This window comes from Myzus persicae, unplaced genomic scaffold (assembly GCF_001856785.1).
Source record: "Myzus persicae strain clone G006 unplaced genomic scaffold, MPER_G0061.0, whole genome shotgun sequence".
NCBI lineage: Eukaryota > Metazoa > Arthropoda > Insecta > Hemiptera > Aphididae > Myzus > Myzus persicae.
The window spans coordinates 238,337-257,266 of record NW_019104278.1 but is presented as its reverse complement, the minus strand read 5'-3'; the positions used below and the strand labels follow the sequence as shown (position 1 = coordinate 257,266).

At 26.8% G+C, this 18,930-nt stretch overlaps 2 protein-coding genes across 2 annotated transcripts; one reads left to right on the top strand and one right to left on the bottom strand.

The window, feature by feature from the left end:
• Window positions 1–641: 641 nt before the first annotated feature.
• LOC111040839 (cyclin-C) lies at window positions 642–4,036 on the top strand. The gene is made up of 5 exons (XM_022324898.1): window positions 642–1,004; window positions 1,317–1,423; window positions 1,601–1,807; window positions 1,871–2,125; window positions 2,982–4,036. The coding sequence occupies exons 1-5, from the start codon at window positions 973–975 to the stop codon at window positions 3,182–3,184; spliced, it is 804 nt and encodes a 267-aa protein (XP_022180590.1). The 5' UTR covers window positions 642–972; the 3' UTR covers window positions 3,185–4,036.
• Window positions 4,037–9,058: 5,022 nt separating this feature from the next.
• LOC111040831 (H/ACA ribonucleoprotein complex subunit 4) lies at window positions 9,059–17,777 on the bottom strand. Its single transcript, XM_022324883.1, has 11 exons — window positions 17,599–17,777; window positions 12,977–13,134; window positions 12,489–12,705; window positions 11,545–11,660; window positions 11,232–11,481; window positions 10,995–11,155; window positions 10,806–10,926; window positions 10,456–10,574; window positions 9,755–9,858; window positions 9,644–9,689; window positions 9,059–9,301 (listed from the first exon to the last, which is right to left on the bottom strand). The coding sequence occupies exons 1-11, from the start codon at window positions 17,609–17,611 to the stop codon at window positions 9,170–9,172; spliced, it is 1,437 nt and encodes a 478-aa protein (XP_022180575.1). The 5' UTR covers window positions 17,612–17,777; the 3' UTR covers window positions 9,059–9,169.
• Window positions 17,778–18,930: the final 1,153 nt, after the last annotated feature.

The window sequence follows — 18,930 nt, the reverse complement described above, 5'->3', positions numbered from 1 at the left end:
TTTTTGATGACGTACCTACAATTAATTTATTGATACCTAACCTACTTTTAATAAATATGTTTTCAATGTTTATATTGTTTAACATTTGATACAAATGCCTAATGGTTACTAATATTAAAAAACCCAAACAAGGATATATATTATATATATAAGGATTATATTCACATTAAAATAATTGTCATGTTATATAATTGCAATTCAAATACCAGTGTATAATTCTATTTAATATATAAATGTATGAATCCACGACTGATAACCAAAAAATATTGTCTTAGTTGCTTTCACCAAATACTGTAGTCTATAGATGATACTATATCATACAGATATAGATACAGATATTAATCTATAGTAGGTATTTGCTTACACACACGACACACTGTGTGTCAGTGTATGTGAAATGTGAATAATAATATTATATTGCATTACACATTTATACCAATGAATATATTTCGACGTAAACGTTTGTCGACAGTACGTCGCGTTTTCCCACCCATCGCTCCGGCCACTAACGGTTTTCTGCAGAACAATAAATTCTTTCAACGAATTTTTGAAATATCATTTTCATATACACATTACACACACTGATATATGGATAATCATTAATCAGCCTTATCAAAATGTAATACAATATTAATTGTTTACAACGCCGTACATAAATTTAATTGACAACAAACATTTACCAATTAGGTACCATATAGTACAACTCTTTGAACAGTGACCGCTATTCGTAATAATTATTAATTATCCACGCCTTTTGTCGTCGGAAGTAAATCCAACCACTTCCGGTCGTCAAAAAATTGTCATCCTTTATGTAATTTCAGTTGTTGCGATAATCGTTAATCGTTGTTATCAAAGCAAAATAACACACCGTTCCATTGGCTATTGCTGTTATCATAAATTTCTCGTTGTAAATTCGGTGAAAAGCGGAAGTGAAAAGTGAAAACCAATCAGTGACAATAAATTTGATTGAAAATGGCTGGGAATTTTTGGCAAAGTTCACATTAGTAAGTAATAATCCGGTTTTGTCTGGGTTTGAGATGTATTTGTTTAGTTTTTCAGTTTAAAAAATAAACAATACGTGCTTGACAGTCCGTTTCGGAATCTTTTAAAAATAAGTAGTAAAATAATGTTGTAACAGGTAACGTATATGACTGGTATTGAGGAATAAACATATGTACGTAATGTTTCCAATCTCTTCCATACCCACAAGATGAACGGTTCCATTGAGAGTTTCTATACGGGCATACTAAATCTTAAAATGTTTATTTTTTTAAATTATTTGTTCAATTTTAATTTATCAAAATTGTATATTACAGTCAACAATGGATATTGGACAAGCAAGATCTAGTCAGAGAGCGTCAGTTAGATTTACAAATATTAAGTGAAGAGGAATATCAAAAAATAGGAATCTTCTTTTCTAATTGTAAGTTGTAACATAAATTACAGAAAGTCAAACCTACTAATTGTTGTTAATTTATACAATAAGCTTCTTGTAAGATTATTCATAAATTATATTTCTTTATAACTACCCAATAGAAAAATATTATTGATGATATATGCTTAATTTAAACTTAACAAACATTTTTAATTTTTTGTTTAGTCATCCAAATTTTAGGTGAACAACTGAAACTTAAGCAGCAAGTGATAGCTACGGCAACAGTTTATTTTAAAAGATTTTATGCTAGAAATTCTCTCAAATGTATTGATCCTTTGTTATTGTCTCCAACTTGTGTTTTCTTAGCATCAAAAGTTGAAGAATTTGGTGTAATATCAAACAGCCGTTTAATAACTACTTGCCAGACTGTTTGTATGTTTCTGTAATAATTATTTTACTTTACAGTTTTTGGTTATATATTACTTTTTCTTATAGTGAAAAATAAATTGAATTATGCATATACCCAAGAATTTCCTTATCGAACTAATCATATATTAGAATGTGAATTTTATTTATTGGAAAATTTGGACTGTTGTTTGATTGTATTTCAACCTTACCGTCCATTGCTTCAATTGGTTCAAGATATTGGACAACATGAAGATCAATTGTTGGCCTTAGCATGGAGAGTAGTGAATGATAGTCTTAGAACTGATTTGTCATTGTTATATCCACCATATCAAATAGCTATAGGTAAGATGTTATTATTTTCATAATACAATAAAATCTATCTCAAATACTTTAAAATACTCGGGTGTGGCATTCGCTTAAGTTTTATTTTATACAATAACATAAAAATAAAAAATACTTATTTTTTCTAGTTTGAACATTTTAATATTCAATAATGCTTTTATGTCACATTTTAAAAATATACTTTTATTTTTTAACTTTATTGTCTAGCCACTAGTTTACTATTAGTTAAAAGTTGAAAAAAAAAATGTTTTTGCTTACTAATTTTGGACTAAAATACAATTATTAAGAATTCAGTTATATTTTATTGTTTACCAAATAAATCTTGAGAAATAAAATAGGTATATAATAATATAATATAACCGAGAATCGAATATATATTATCAACTAAAAATGTATTGTTATTATAACTATAGAAAACCTTTTGTGTAAATCTAAAAAAAATAATTGGAAGAAAGGTAAATAACTTTATTGAACATAAAAGAATTTATGTCACATCAAAATATTGTAATAAATTTATCAATATATTGATTGTTTCCTAAGCTTGATGTAATTATACTTTTACTATATAATAAGCCTGATAAATATGTAATATGTAATATGTATATCTCTCATTCAGAAAATCCTAAATGCACCACTCGGTCTGCACGGAATTTACAATTTAATAGTATACATCTAACAAAATCCTGGTGTGTCAGGACTTAGGATATTCCAACAAATTCCTATTCAACAATTTTCTCATTAATTGAAACTATAAAATATTTTTTCTTATCATTAAATTGTTAGGAGCTCAGAATTGAAACTTAATACCCTACTTAAATAATTTGTTTTACTCAATTAAAATTGTTTATTATTGTAGGATGTTTACAAATTGCATGTGTTATTATGCAAAAGGATCTCAAATCATGGTTTGCAGAGCTCAATGTGGACATAGATAAAATACAAGAAATATCAAGATATATAATCAATCTATTTGAGTTATGGAAATCTTATGATGAGAAAAAAGATATTCAAGGGTTACTAAATAAAATGCCTAAACCTAAATTACAGCCAACTCGATAATAGTTCTTATAAACAAATTTTTTACTTTTTATACATTCAAACTAATTTATATTTTTACTTCAATTTAAATAATCAATTATGACTAGTAAATATTTAATAGTTTGTTTAATTTTTTAGTTTTTTATTTAAACTTGGTCAATTGGTGTTTGTCAAAAATTTAATAGATATTTCATATTTAGAAGTATTTACACATATATATATATATATGTGTGTCTATTATTACTAAATGTTGTTATATTTAGCCCATAATGTGTGTTCCTTTTAAAATACTTAAATTTAGATGATTATTTTAGTGATTTACGAGGCTGGGCAAGTTAATGATTTTTTTTGACTCAGTTAAGTCAAGTTAATATGCCCCAATAACAAAAAGTCAAAGTTAATTTGATTATAAATTAACTCAGTTAAGTTAAAAGTTGATACCAATTTTTTTTTATATACAACGCTAGTGTACTTACTTGTTTTCCAAACCAAAACTATAGTGTTTATACTTAATACGGTGCAGTAGAGTCTCGCTTATCCGGACATCCGTATAATTCGGACAATCTATATTTCGTACTTTAGTAATCATGTATAATGGAAATACCTATGGTTAAGATATCATCGTTTTGATTATATATATATTGTGTTTGTATTATTTTTTTAAGGGAGTTCAGTCTTATTTTCTTTAAATTTGTATTGATATATGTACATACGAGTATGTAATACATATATCATAATCACGGTTTTCGACTTACAGCATTTGCTTATTTTTATGCATTGACTTTTTAGTAGCAGATCGCTATGGAAATGTACGTCATGTTACAACACGTTCAATTATGAAATTTGAAAGTGCTCTTTTTTGCTTTTTTCAGCAATTTTTAAAAAAATGCTAATTTCCAGTTTTTATGATAAATTTTGCTTTTTTGATCAGTTTTTCTAGTTCTTATGGTTTTCTCCTGCAAAGTTGTTTTTGATAGAATTAAAATTAAAATAATTCTTAGCTTATCAACGTTGCCGCGTATTTAATTAATTAATTAATTTTTTTTCAATTATTTGTAAATATTATTTACATTTTATTTTTCAGAAAATCCTTAAAATCTCAAAAGTGAAGTTTAATATTTTTTGGTTGTATAAAGATAACGATTTATTTATTTATTTTTTGATTTTTTCGCTAGAATTTTTTAGTTTTTATTTTTAAATAAATATTTTTGCTTGAGTTTAAGTTTTATAAATGCTTATTTGAGTGCTTATAATGATGTTTTTAATGCTTTTTTCAGCGCTTATTTGAATGATTTTAAGTGCAATAAGTCCCAAGCCCTGATCATAATAATAACAATAATAATATGTAATGTAAAATTGTTAATCGTTAAATATTGAATTTGTATAGTTACATAAGGTATTTTTTGTTTATACTTATTGGTAAGTTAAAAAAAAAGTCATTCCTTTTAATCCGGATAGAGTCCGGGTCCTATCTAGTCTAGGTTAGTGAGACTCTACTGTATTTCCATATAGTACCTCTATTGTATTTTTAAGAACAGTTGTTACCTATCTAATAAGTATTAAGTAATATATTAATAAATAATAAATAATACCTACAAATAATAAATTAGTATTATTTAGTTGTCTTTCAAAGAGATATTAATGATATTATATGTGTGCGTGTGTATGCTTTTGTAATAGAGTATTACTAACTACTGTATATTTATTATGTAATAAAAAAATCACAAAATATTTTATCAAACAGATACCTACTAGGTATTATATACTTAGTAAGGTACAAAAGTATTAAATGAGTGTAATTGTTTACATTTACATAGTTTAATAATATATTATATATTTATATCCATCATATAAAAACTATCCAACTTCAAATTATATTAGAAATGAAAATATAATTTAAACAAAAATATAATAATTCAATTGAAATGGTTGAAAAAAATAAATAAATAATAACTATAAGTTTAAACATAAATAGGTAGCATGAACGTTAATGCTAAAAGAAATTGAGCAAAAAAATCATTTTTTTCTTAAGAATACAGACTGGTTGAAAAAATATAAAATTTTTAACTTGAAACAATTCATGGCAAATATTTTTTTGAGGTGACAACAAAATAGATACATGGCTTAATAAACATTATTTAGCCATGCCTAGGTAGAATTTGTGAATCAAGTAAACACAGTATTTATATTTCTCCCATAACCAATAGCAACCGTATATAAACAAATATTTTCTTCGTAAATCTTAAAATCTCTGTTTGAGCAATTTTCCGGGTCGGACCTATCGGATCCAATTGTGAATCTACACCATCCAGGATTGTGTCTTGCTAGATTAGTAAAATAAAATAAAATTGTATTCCCGCAGTTTTTCTGGTAACGCCAACAACGAAAAATGGAAAATGAAGTCTTAATAATCGAATAATCATATTTCATATAGATAAAAGAAATGTTTTAATTAAATCCTCAAATAAAATAACGTATTCAGAAAAATATAAACTTGGCTACATAGCCTAGAAAATGTCACAATCGTTTATCAGCTAAAATTTTTTTTGACAAGCAACATTTGTTAGCGATGGTGTTTTAAAAACGGTAAAACGTTCTCAATCGTTTGGCCAAACTGCCGCCCGGCCAAAGTACCAACTTTGGCCTCTTATAAAATCCTCTCGGTACGCCTCTGCCCATTCAAATTTATAATTTAAACAATTAAAAAATACCTTAAACGAAATTTTGTATTAGTTCAGTATCATAATAAACATTAAATATGTGAGTATTTAAAATTTTTAAATATAAAAGAAAGTAGTCAATCACTAACTCCAGGCTCTACGTCGTATAAGACGATGTACATTGGAACACAGCTTGAGTATAATATGGGTAGAGAGTATCATCAATATCGCGGATAAAAAAAATAAATATGTTTTATGATAAATACTAGGAAATATATAAATAAAGGTACTTAATAGTGAATATATTATTTTGAATAATTTATATTAAATTATAATATAGTAACAATAACATTATAAATAAGTAAGTAGGCATGTGTTGTTATATTATTAAAAAAGACACATACAAGTTGCGGACAAATTATTCAGGTCAATATTTTAACTAGAGCCCAGATTTGTAAGCAAATGCATAATTTATATTTTTCAACATTTGACTTAAAATAATTCTGATTAAATATCTTGACGTTTCGTAATAGGCACGTAGATTCTGATGTTAATTTTTTTTCAAAATGCATAATAATTGCATATTTCTAGATAATTACATACAATTTGCATGCTTAATAAATACTTAATAAAATATTTTAAATTTTATTCAAAGTTTGATATACATGCCGATTGCCGACATTCCCGACAAATATAATTAGACCGAATAAAACAAAATACCTATTTTAATTTGTCTACACATTTAACCCAAATGATGCTAAGTCCATTCAAAATGCACAACAATTATTTAATGATAACTCGATCAAAAATGAACTTTCGATAATTCTATAAAATTTTCGACTCGTAACAGACACCATAACGTATCTAGAAAAATCGGGTTTTTATCTTGGAAAAAAGTAGAATTGTTCCAAAATGTTGAAAATAAATTGAGTGAAGAAGGGTGAGGTATTGCAAAAATTAAACTATCGGAAGTTTTAAGTTTATAAGTTTTCACTCAATACTATAGTTTTTAATTTTTTTTAAATGTTTGGTTTATTTAACACACAATACATATTTTTGCACATTCTTGAACTTAAGTGCATAAATATAAGTACATATTTAACAATAATTTTTACATAAAAATCCGGGTCCTAATTATAACAACTACGGACACGAGTTTTATCGTCATGATTCTAATTGTGTATTTGTGTAGGTACTGTTTTTTTTTAAACCACTTTTGTGGACACAAATAATATTTCTCGATCTTTCACCCCGTTACAGTGGCGGGTAACATAGAGTCCAAATGTTGCTGGGCGGATAGATTGTTAAAAATCAATATGAAAAGTGGTTAGTAGTATATTGAAAAAAATAATGGTATGTAAATCGTAAATACTATTTGTTAAGCATGAATAATTGATTTAATAGAGATGGAAAGCTTGAAAAAGTACCATCCGTCAAAACAGCATCACACTTTTGAAACAATTTTCTTATACTCATACGAGTAGTGTGGATATTGTTTCGGATTAAATTTATATCCTTTGTGTCTAATATATTTAAATCATATTGTATAGAATGTATAATTTTGCTGGGACGTTCTCATAGCGGTTCCATCGCTTTGCGCTCGACATTATTGCTTAGATTCTGCAGCACAAGAAATTGTTTCTCTAAGGCCACACAGTTGTGTTCAAGACTATTTTTTATTTGAACACCAGAGTTAAATTTTAGAAATGCATACCTCGGTACACGATTTATTGGTACACACCCACCATTGCAGGATTCCATTGTAAATTAAACGATAAAAACGGAAAATATTAAAACCGTCAATCACCCGCCACTCTTTAAGTTTTTCACTCAACATTTTTATACAAAACGACAGATATTAAACAAGCACGAGTAAGAACTTCGTTAAACTGATAAAACATATTTTTTGATAGCCGTCTCAAAAGCACCGGCACAATCTTAATGCTGATAAATAATCAATCCAATAATGTCAATCGTCATTTATATATCGTAAATATCCAATAGTAATTTCCCAAAGTCTAGAACCGTTGTATCAAAAATAATATTTGTCCGTAATTAGTATGTTATTTTTGTGTCCGTAGTTCGTATATTACCTTTTAAGGTTTCGCCCGCAACTATCATGGTTTTTGTCACTTTGTCCGCAATTTGGAAACGTCGGTTTAAAACCAGTATATGTTCTTACAAATATAATACTCGTGTATCATAATATACAAGTATAAAATATAATATGCTTAAATATTATATCTAACGACAAATGACAATAACAAATTTTAATGAGACAATACATATATTCGTTAGTTTGACGATGTAAAAAGTAAAAACAATACCTATTGCTGGAAAAAAAATATTTACCACTAAATCATTATATTTTGCTAGGTAAGTGCATAGTTTGGGTTATTAACATACTCTACAAAATAGTCCTTAATATCTTAAACATTTTGTTAGAATGAAGTTGTCAATTCCTATTATTTTATATTTATATTTTATTTTACTACTTTATAAATAATATTTTTTATTATTCATCTAAAAAATAATTTTTGTTATTTTTAACCAACTTTCTGAAAACATTTTAGTGTCATAAAAATGACAAAAACATAAATAATCCCTATACTTAGCAGATTCAAGTTTGTTACAACTTATAATCTTTATAACTATTTTTTATGTAAATTTAATTTTAAATGTTGAGAAAAGCTAAACTTGAATGATCATCTGTAAATTCGGAATCTTTATTTTAGATTTTTAATTATTTTTGAGAAAGATCTTTCAGCAGGAAGCCATAAAAAAAATTCTCACTATATTGTCTGTGAAAGGAAATAAGTAAACCACTTATATCATTTTCCTTTAACAATATAATATACCAATTTAGTGATTTATAATAAGTGGAAAATGTTGTATATTTGAAAGGTTATTATGGAAACGGTGACTAATACTAGAAACAGTAGAAACACTTTACTATACTTCTAAATATTAATCATTGTAAAAGAAACACAACTGCTTTTTTTAATAAATATTGTGTTTTCACTTTTAAGTTCATAAAATAAGTATAGATGACTAGTATTGTTCATTTTTACCAACATTTTAACTTAAATTGAATAGAAAATTAAGAACAAATACAAAAAAATATGTTCAGTATAATTGCATAAAAATAAGTTATCAATTCAAATGTAATAACAATATTGTTTTATGTATGAATACATTATACATATCTTTGTCAACAATTTCGATTATAACTCAACATTTCATAATCAAAATTTTTTTATTTTTTTTTTAAGAACAACAAATTATGGTTATCAAAACTTTGTTTTCTCATTTCATCGCCCATATTCAGTTGTCCGATGTTATCCATTTAAGTTTCTTCTTCCAAATCCAATTTTTCTTTCTTAATTTTCTTTTCTTTCTTTGATTTCTTGTCTTTTTTTACTTTTATCGCATCTGTTATTGGGGACCCATCATCCGGCGGTGTACTCTGTCGTTTTCTCTTAACATATCAAGAATACAATTTGTTAGCTAAGTATAATGATATTGTTATAATATAATAAAAGCCACAAGCCACAAGGCAATGTAAAAGAAATATTTCACATGAAAATCAGATACGCATAGCAGAAAGTTCAGAATAATAAAAAAAAACTCAAGTATCAGAATAAAATAATGTTCTAAGTGAAATACTATGTTCAGCACATTTGAGAATAAGTATTTACTATCTATCATAATATGCAAACGTAATAAATGTAATCTACTTCCTATAGTATTATTTTGACTAAAACTACAGCAAAAAATTGTACTATGTTGAACTATATATTGATATATTAATTTTAATTACTTTTCTACTTTCTTCACTTTCGTCTTCAGTCTTCACTTTTTCAATTCTATAACACACAAAAAATAATGCATTTATTAAACATAATAATAAACCAGCATGTTTATAACTTACGGTTCCTTGCAAAATGTTTGTTTCCAATTGTCTGGGGTATTCTCATTTGGTTTACCATATTTATCTAATAAGCCATCTTTTATCATGCTCTTTTTAGTACTAGCCTAAAAAAGAAAAACAATTTATTAATGGAAAATAATTATTTATAAAACAATGTACATATTATATTAAAAACATTTTTATGCAAGGGTATCATTATTAAAAAATCATTATACATTTAAAATGTACTATGGTTATTTTTGACTATATTAGTTATAAGTTCTTATATCATGGGTTTTATTGAAGGAGACACCACATTATCAACCAAATTGTCACAAGAAAGTGACAAATTTAAGAAATGATATTTAGATGAGAAGTAAAGAATTTTCTTATGACAATCCTACCAAAAATATTCATGTTTTACAAAATTTGACATAAGACAACTTAGACAAAACCCATATAAGTAAAAACATTAAATAGAAGTGGCAGATAATAATACTTCATAACTTTATTATTGTGCTTTTAAGCTATAAATAGGTTTCAAAATTGGGACAGCTGTGATTTGTGAAACATTAACATATAAAGCTTTAAATAAATAGGATAGAAAATGATTAACTGTGTTTTCCTGTTTGTGTGCAGCATATCACTTCACACAACACTCAAACATAATGAATCAAATTATTTGTTAGATCATTATAATACCAATAATATTAATATTGTACCATTGGTCCCAGTCCCCATTTACGAGGATAGGTATCTCGATCCATTAATACTCTTTTGATTTTGGCAATAATACCATGATCGCAACTTGAAATTGTAGCTGTTGTCATCAATGCAACACCTATTTAGTAGCAACAAAAGATAATGAATAAATATTTTTAAACTTGTATTTATAAGTATCAATACAAATATATGGAATATAAAATTAACTGTTGAACATAAGTCATTAATATATTACATTTTTAATATTTAATATTATTTTTAAATACAAGTACAAGTATTAATAAGAATTAAGTTATACATTTTTTTAAATAACCAACTAAAATAATATTTAATGAAACAATTCAATTACCTAAAGCCACAGCTTCTCCTTTAGAGGAAACAATGACGATTTCCATATTAAGTTCAATACCATCATCATACCGTAATAATCCAGGCAACATAATTTTAGCTCCATAACAAATTGCATTTATCTACAACAAATTTTAATTAAATTATGAAACATTATTGAATATTTGTGATATTTTTTTTTTGTACTAACGGCACTATCTTTAACAAATACACGCTTGTAATTTGTTAGTATTCCTTCAAGTGGTCTAACTACTCTTCTTAAATAAGACTCATCTTTATTGTTCTCATACATCCACTGAGCATCCAAAACATCATGTAATGTTGCAAGGCCTTCTTCTTCACTTGTTATACCTTAAGAAAACACAACGAACAAATAAAATTGAACTTAGTGAAAGAAAATTGTTTGGTAATTTAATTTAATAATTACCAGAACGGTTTCTTCTAAGTTCTATCATTTGGCCTCCAGTTCCCAACATTAGGCCCATATGAACACATAGTGTTCTTACATAAGTACCAGCTTCACACTTAATCCAAAATACTCCTATATTTGCTTCCTCGTCATAATCCAATAGTTTATTTTCATATATAGTACGAATACGCAATTGACGTTTTACAGCTGCAATTAAAGGTGGACGTTGGAAAAGAGCTCCACGCAAAGATTCCAGTGTTTTTTTAATCTAAATTATAAAGAATGTAATTAACTCATTTTTCAGCAATAATAATATAGTAATAATACCAACCTGAAGAACACTTTCAACTGGATTATGAAGTTTAAAAACAGAAATATATTCTTTTCCACTGGATTGTTGTGATTTGACAAGCCGTGTTGCTCTTTCAATACACACAACCAATACACCTATACATAAAAAAAATATTTTTTCCTTCAATCATTATTAGTAATAATTTTAATACAAAATAGGAACTTAAAAAAATACTAAGTATTCAAGATGGTGTTCAGATAAATAGAATTGGGGAAATCTAAAAGTCTCATAAAATGTGTTAAATGTTATTTATCATTAAGATCTCTTGTGCTTATGAAACATCACAAATTTCAAATAACAAAAACACAACCTACAATTAAAATAATTAATCTGTTACATGTATACTTAAAGTTATTTTATTATTTAAAGCATTAAATTGTATTTTGCATGAACATAATCCATTTATTTTATATTATATAACACACCGATAATGTTGACAAAATAAAATATTTTGTACAAGATATTATACGTAAAAAATGTTCATTAAATGATATAACAGGTGAAGCCAACAAAAATACTTTAAAATGTAATGAAATGATAGAAAGAATGTTAAATAGTGAATTAAATATGATGATCAAAATATTGTGAAATGAGTCTTATTGAGTTTAATTAGACCCTGATAAAGTAAGATGGTATCATATTTATTTGATGAACTGAGATCTTTTTTTATTAGCCACTAACAAGTTTAATATTTAGGAATTTATGATAATGTATTGCTACAAATGTAATGATACCTCCAAACAATCATGCAAAGCCTACATGAAAATATTGGTGTGTATCACATAAATGGCATAATACCATGATACTTTATCATGATAAAAATAATTGTAACATTACACAATTTAATTATTCAGTAAATAAACTAAAATATAAATTAAATACAGAAAAAACAAAAAGGTTTTAAATAAAAATTGATAAGGTACCTGAAGTTTTTGGATCTAATGTTCCAGAATGACCAGTTTTTTCAACTTTTAACATTCGCTTAATCCAAGCAACTACCTCATGAGAACTTGGATTGGATGGTTTATCCAAATTAATATAACCAGCTTTAACATATTCTCTAATTTCTCTTTGCAGGGGATTTGATCCAAATGGCAATGGAGTGTAATGATTTGTGCGGACATTCATATTATCAAAATGCTATAAAAAAAAACTTTTTTATTAAAAAACAAACAAAACTTTCCAGTAAAAACTATAATGAGATTATAACATTTAAATCATACTGGGTTCACATGAAAAATATAAAGCAAAATGTTGATAAAAAGAAGTTCCAAATAATCTAGCTAAGGATTTACTTCATGAAAAAATATAGTTGAAAATATAACATCGATTACCATTCTTAAAGTCACATTCAATTTTGTACAACATCTTAATAATCATTAAATATAACATAATTAATGTTAATATTTACCTTCAAAAGCAAAGGCCATTTTGAAGAATCAATAGTAGCAGCTTTTTCAGAAGGTTTTATAAAGAAAGGGATTTCAGCCTGGAGTTCTCCCAAAGATTTTTCATCGGTTAATCCTTTAGATTTTTTACTTTTCTTCTTTTTGACAACTGGAAGAGCACCTGGAAAAAAAATCTTTTATAAGTCTTACTAATATACTTTAAAAGCTTTGACCACAACATTTTTAATTACAATAAAATTACTAAAATTGTTATTTTTTGTTCAAGTATTTAATTTCATAGGAAAAATGAAGAAAGTAGGTTAATGTTCTGTTGTATCCATGCAGCGTGTACGTGTAGCTCGTCACTTATGTATGGGTGAAATTTTAATTTGGTGATAAAACATTGCATACGAAAAATGATTATGATTAAACAAGGCATTATCAGCCTATGTTATGAAGAAGCATATTATTTTAAATATTTATATTATCACTGAATAACTTAATTTTAATATTTGTTAACAATTTGTTGACTTAATTTTTGATGTAAACATTGCATTTGAAAATGTCATTGTGTGTATGCAATATAATAATTTCAATGTTCTAAGTATTAATATATTTTTTCTTTACACCATAAACTCCTTAAGAGAAACTTTGTTTCAAATTTCAATCCTTAGCTATAAAAATTGAACATTTTATAAATTTGGCTATAAAACAATCTGTATAATTTTTGTAAATGTTGTCAAAATTTAAAATTTAAAATGCTTATGAAAAAAATGTTGCCTATCTGGCACATCTCTTATATTTAACTTGTACTATGACAAAATAAAAGGAATCTTGCAGTATTAAATTTTCATTTTTTTTTTTTTTACAATATTTGTAAAAAAAAAACAAAAATATGTCAAATGTCTTTAAATAGCTCAAAAATCATAATACTTTCAAAATTGTCGACATGCACAATTTTTTTTTAGTAATAACAGTTATTCGTTGTCAAGTTAAACTATAAAAACAAAAAAAATCGATTTTGTCGATAACTTGTTTTGAGTAAAAACAACGCAACGTTTAAAATTTATACATTTTTTATAGCTACAAACTGAAAATTCAATGTAAGGATTCTCGTCAATAGTTCATAGTGTAACCAAAAAACATGAGGATGCTACAATGGCATTTCATGTTTTATGCCGTTAGTTTAAAAATTAGAGTGAATCAACCTGTATGAAACTTGATGGTAAGAACTTTATCTGTGTTTTGTTGGAAGTTTTTTTTACAAAAATTTAGTTTTAAATGAATTATTCGCATTTTTAATTTACATTTATTATACAAGCATACCTCACTTAAAAACTGAATTATCGTAAAAAAACACAGATAAAGTTCTTACCATCAAGTTTCATAATAGGTCAATTCACTCTAATTTTTAAGCTTACGGCATAACACGTGAACTGCTGAACGTAAATTTGGTATGTTCCGCGTATGTTAGACGGAGACAACACATAGGGTGTGACGTCCTCTTAATGGTAAGAACATTAGCTGGGTTTGCTGTGGGTTTTTACGATAGTTACATATTTTTAGCAAGTTTTGTGTTGATAAAATAGAGTAAATTATTTAATGATCATAGCTCACTTAAAAGCTGAATTCTGGTTAAACCCAACACAAACACAGATAACGTCCTTCACATCAAGTTTCATAATAGGTCTACCTATCATTCATCATACATTTTTAAACTTAACAGAGTTTTAAACTCTGCTGGGCCTAAATTTGCTAGTTACGCCTTGTAAGACGGTGACAACAAAAAATGTCTATGTAGCGTCTTCGGGTCCTCTAACCTTTTCTTTACGATAGACGGGGAAAAAAATAGAATACCTACAAATATCTCAAATGAATATTTGAAATTAATAGTACCAAAAAAGTAATGACTACAATGTTTTTTATTTTTTGGGTATATATACACGATAAGTAGTCAAAATAATAATATGATTTTTAACTTCGTAATGTTTTTGATAGCAAATTGGATCTTACGGTACTTTTCGAGTGGTTAAGATAGAAAATTCCCAGTACTTCGTAAATACTTTGCATTTCTTTGGCTATTTATAGGCATTTAAACATCGTAAATAATAAGGTTAAAATGACCTGAGGACGCTACACAGATACGTTTTGTTGTCTCCATCTTACAAATGCATAGCAAAGGAAATTTACGCCCAGCAGAGTTTCACCCTGATAAGTTTAAAAATTTGAGTGAATCGACCAATTATGAAACTTGATGGTAAGAAAATTATCTTTGTCTGTGTGAGTTTCTTATACAAGAATTCAGTTTTTAAGTGAGTTATGACCATTTTTAATTTATATTATATGCGCAAAACTTGCTAAAAATTGTAACAATCGTAAACACCCACAACAAACACTTTTATGTTCTTACTATCAAGTCTCATAGGTCAGTTCAGAATCTAAAATGAACAAATAATATATTACTTTACAATGATAGACATTAGTCTTTTGGGTAAGTTATAGAATATACCTAGATATTTTTCTATTTTGTTATATTATAAGACACCGTTGTTCTAACATACTAAAATTATTGATTATAATGTAATTGTTCCATTAATTTTTTTTAGATATTTAGTATTATGTGAACAATTAAAAATGATCAGTTATAGTTATATTGTATACACCCACAATTATACAAATAATACAGTTTTTAAATTATTAATTTTTAATTAGTCAATAAAAAAATCATTTGGTAGTATAACTAGGGAAAACATACCTAAGGAACCATTTTATTACCTAGCTATTTTGAAGGAACTCGTACATAAACGGGAAGGTAAAATAGTACGCGCCTGTTAAAATTTAATTGACAAAATTCGTCAAAATGGCGGATATTTGTTGAAAAATAATTGGTTGCAACAAAAAACTTCGGAAACTTTTTTTTTGAATTTTACTTCTCTGAGAGCGTATTTAATTGAAACATTATTTTGTCGGAATAGTATAGGTTCAGTGACGTATTTGGTTGGAAACAAATAACAATGTATTTGTTCGGAACTGTGTACGGTAACCCAATAATAAACATTTCCAGCGAAATATTTTTTCATTAAAATAAGTTTCTGAAAAATTACGATTCCAGCACAATATTTTCCAGAAAAATATTTTTAGTATCGAATTTATTTCAGTCATTATTTAAAGCGGATTACGATACCTGCCAAAGAAATATAATTCAATAAAAATACGGTTCCAACAATCAGTTTTCGATGAGGATTTTCCCACTATAATACGATTTCAAACAAACAATTTTCCAACTTTTTATGCGCCTCAAAACTTTTAGGTACATAATATTATAGCACATAACGACAATTTTAAATGCAATATTTTTGGCATAAATTAATTCAACGTACAGCATAACTACTAATAATAAATTAAAGTACTTTAGTAGCAATATAAATATATAAAATAATGTACTTTGTAGTATAGGCTGATAGACATTGTTTAATCGGAACCGATTTCGTATGTATTATTTTATTGAATTATTTTATATTTTAAATTGCATCCATTCATGGTTGACGAAGTACGAAGTTTTTAAACATATTGAATTAGTCATTTTAATGTACATAATTGTTCTTTTAAATATCTTATATATTGTACTAAATTAATATTTTTAGTTTGAAATATTTTACACCAGATATATTTTTTAAATTATGATTCTTTAAGTATTAGTACAGGGCATTTTAAACTGACTTTTTTGAGATTAGTATGCCTTTAGAAAGGTTTTTTTGTCGATTTTCCGGTTTCATACTGAGTTATACGCTTCATTTTTTCGAGATTTTAAGGATTTATATTGAATTTGTTTCATAGCCCAAATTATTTCTATCCGTCGGTACGGACATACGGTTGTAAAAAAATACAAATTATCAAAAAGATTCTAAAGATATAAATAATAGCTTTTTAAAACAACATTCATTTCGCTAATTATTAATCTTGTACACGGATTCAAGTCGGTACAAAAATTATATTTTTAAATTTTTTTCCTTTTTTTAATGCAGCACATAGTTTTAATTTCTTATTACAAAGTCAAATATTTTTTTTTAATATATCGAATTTAAGACTATTAGTTTATGAGATATACATATTTTAAGTTCAGATAAGCGCAATAATTGATCAACATTTCGCGGGGCAACTACGTACCAATTAACATCTATATTTTAAATAATATAATAAATTAGATACTTCGTCCAGTTGGCGATTTGATACAGAAAAATATATAATATTAGTATTGTTAAAATTACAGACTCTAATCTACTCCATTTGTACTAAATATTTAATAAATTACTAAAACCCTGTTTGGTTTTTTTTAAATATAATTATTAATTTAAACATGTGGTATGGGGCATACCCTCCACGGATTAACAAATTTCAGTTCTTTTAAAATTTAAAATCCAATTTGCGACTGTGCACCTCACTCAGTTTCGAACTTCAATAATAACATGCTATATTATTACAAAAACAAATATTAAAATTAACAACACCGGTGGTATCCAGTATGTTGGTGAGGAAAATAATTCGCAGTGCGGGAATCGCCTAATTGAGTCCCCACGATTTGGAAGACGATTATTCAATACGTGCTATCGACAAATTGCCTGAAAAGAATATTATGGGTACTTACCGGTGACGTCCATTTTCAAGAATTGTGTTTGAATTTCAATTTAAATCGAAGAACAGTAGTCGGTAAACAAAAATTGATGGATGAGCGGGAGAGTGGCGCAACGACCACGACGTCTAAAGAATGACGATCTGAGCGCCGTAGACGCGGTAAGAGAATCACGTGCACGCCGCACTGCCAGAACAATTTGATCGACACAAACAATTCCATCGGTTTTTAGGTTAACACCGTGAGTCGTTTGTTCGTAGATCGCGTCGTCCCGGCACGATAAGAGTGCTCAAACGTCGCGTTAACCTTATCACGGATTGTCCGGGGCGATGATTCGCGATCACTTGTTGTTACTACTTGTTGTTGATGGTGGCGTTCGTTTGGTTCGCTGTTAGCGTCACAAAATAAACAACAACTTATTGCTACAGTCTGTTTTATCATAGGCTCGTAGTCTACGATAGTACGAAGGTTGTATACAGTGCTTAGAGGAATGGAAGAGTGGGGCCTAAGTTATTAATTTCCAGATTAGGTCGGCATTTTTTTATGCCGTTAAAATAATAGAACTTATGGTTGCGCAAATTATTCCTAACATATGTATCTATTTTGTTACACATCGCTAGAATTAAATTGACAAAAAATATCACTAGGCCATTAGGGAACATTGATACATCGTAGAAAAACGTCGATGTACATATATCTATAATATATACCTATCTTAAATTGTGCACAATAAACTATAATAATTTAAATAATAATTTACAAAAATACGTACCCTAATAACATATTATATAGTTCACTTTTGTAACATGAATTAATATATGAATCAAATATTATACTATATAATACCTACAAAACCTATTAACCAAATATAATAATTAATAACCATTGCGCTGTTAGACTGATAGACGATTTGCTATGCTATTATGAACATTTTATAATATAGCACTTCATGTTTCAATTACAAAAAAATACAAAAACAGGAAAATTATTGTGAATGTAGTGTATAGTAAAAAAAACTTTAATAATATAAAAACATTCATAATCTATTATTTCATTTATTACTTTTTCAATAGTTTTGAATACAATTTATAAATTTCACTTTAAAAAACTTAAATTTTAAAACATAATATTTAAAATACAGTGGCATACTAAAGGAGGGTTTTGAGAATTGTTTATTTATATATAAAAATGTTATTTTAGGTCATAAAGTTTGACAATTAAATACAAGATTCTTTGACCTCATAAGCAAAACTATAAAAAATGTATGGAGCAGTCCAAATGATAAAAAACTAAGAATGAAGCTAGGTACCTACTTCTATCGTTACAAAAATACCTATAAAATGTTGT

Excerpts from the sequence above, each read along its gene's own strand:
- LOC111040839 (XM_022324898.1), top strand. The coding sequence starts at position 973 with ATGGCTGGGAATTTTTGGCAAAGTTCACATTA. Across the intron at positions 1,005-1,316 it reads TTTTGGCAAAGTTCACATTA|TCAACAATGGATATTGGACA; the intron begins GTAAGTAATAAT and ends TGTATATTACAG. Across the intron at positions 1,808-1,870 it reads AACTACTTGCCAGACTGTTT|TGAAAAATAAATTGAATTAT; the intron begins GTATGTTTCTGT and ends TTTTTCTTATAG.
- LOC111040831 (XM_022324883.1), bottom strand. Across the intron at positions 12,706-12,976 it reads AATGGCCTTTGCTTTTGAAG|CATTTTGATAATATGAATGT; the intron begins GTAAATATTAAC and ends TTTTTTTTATAG. Across the intron at positions 9,690-9,754 it reads CAAACATTTTGCAAGGAACC|AATTGAAAAAGTGAAGACTG; the intron begins GTAAGTTATAAA and ends TGTGTGTTATAG.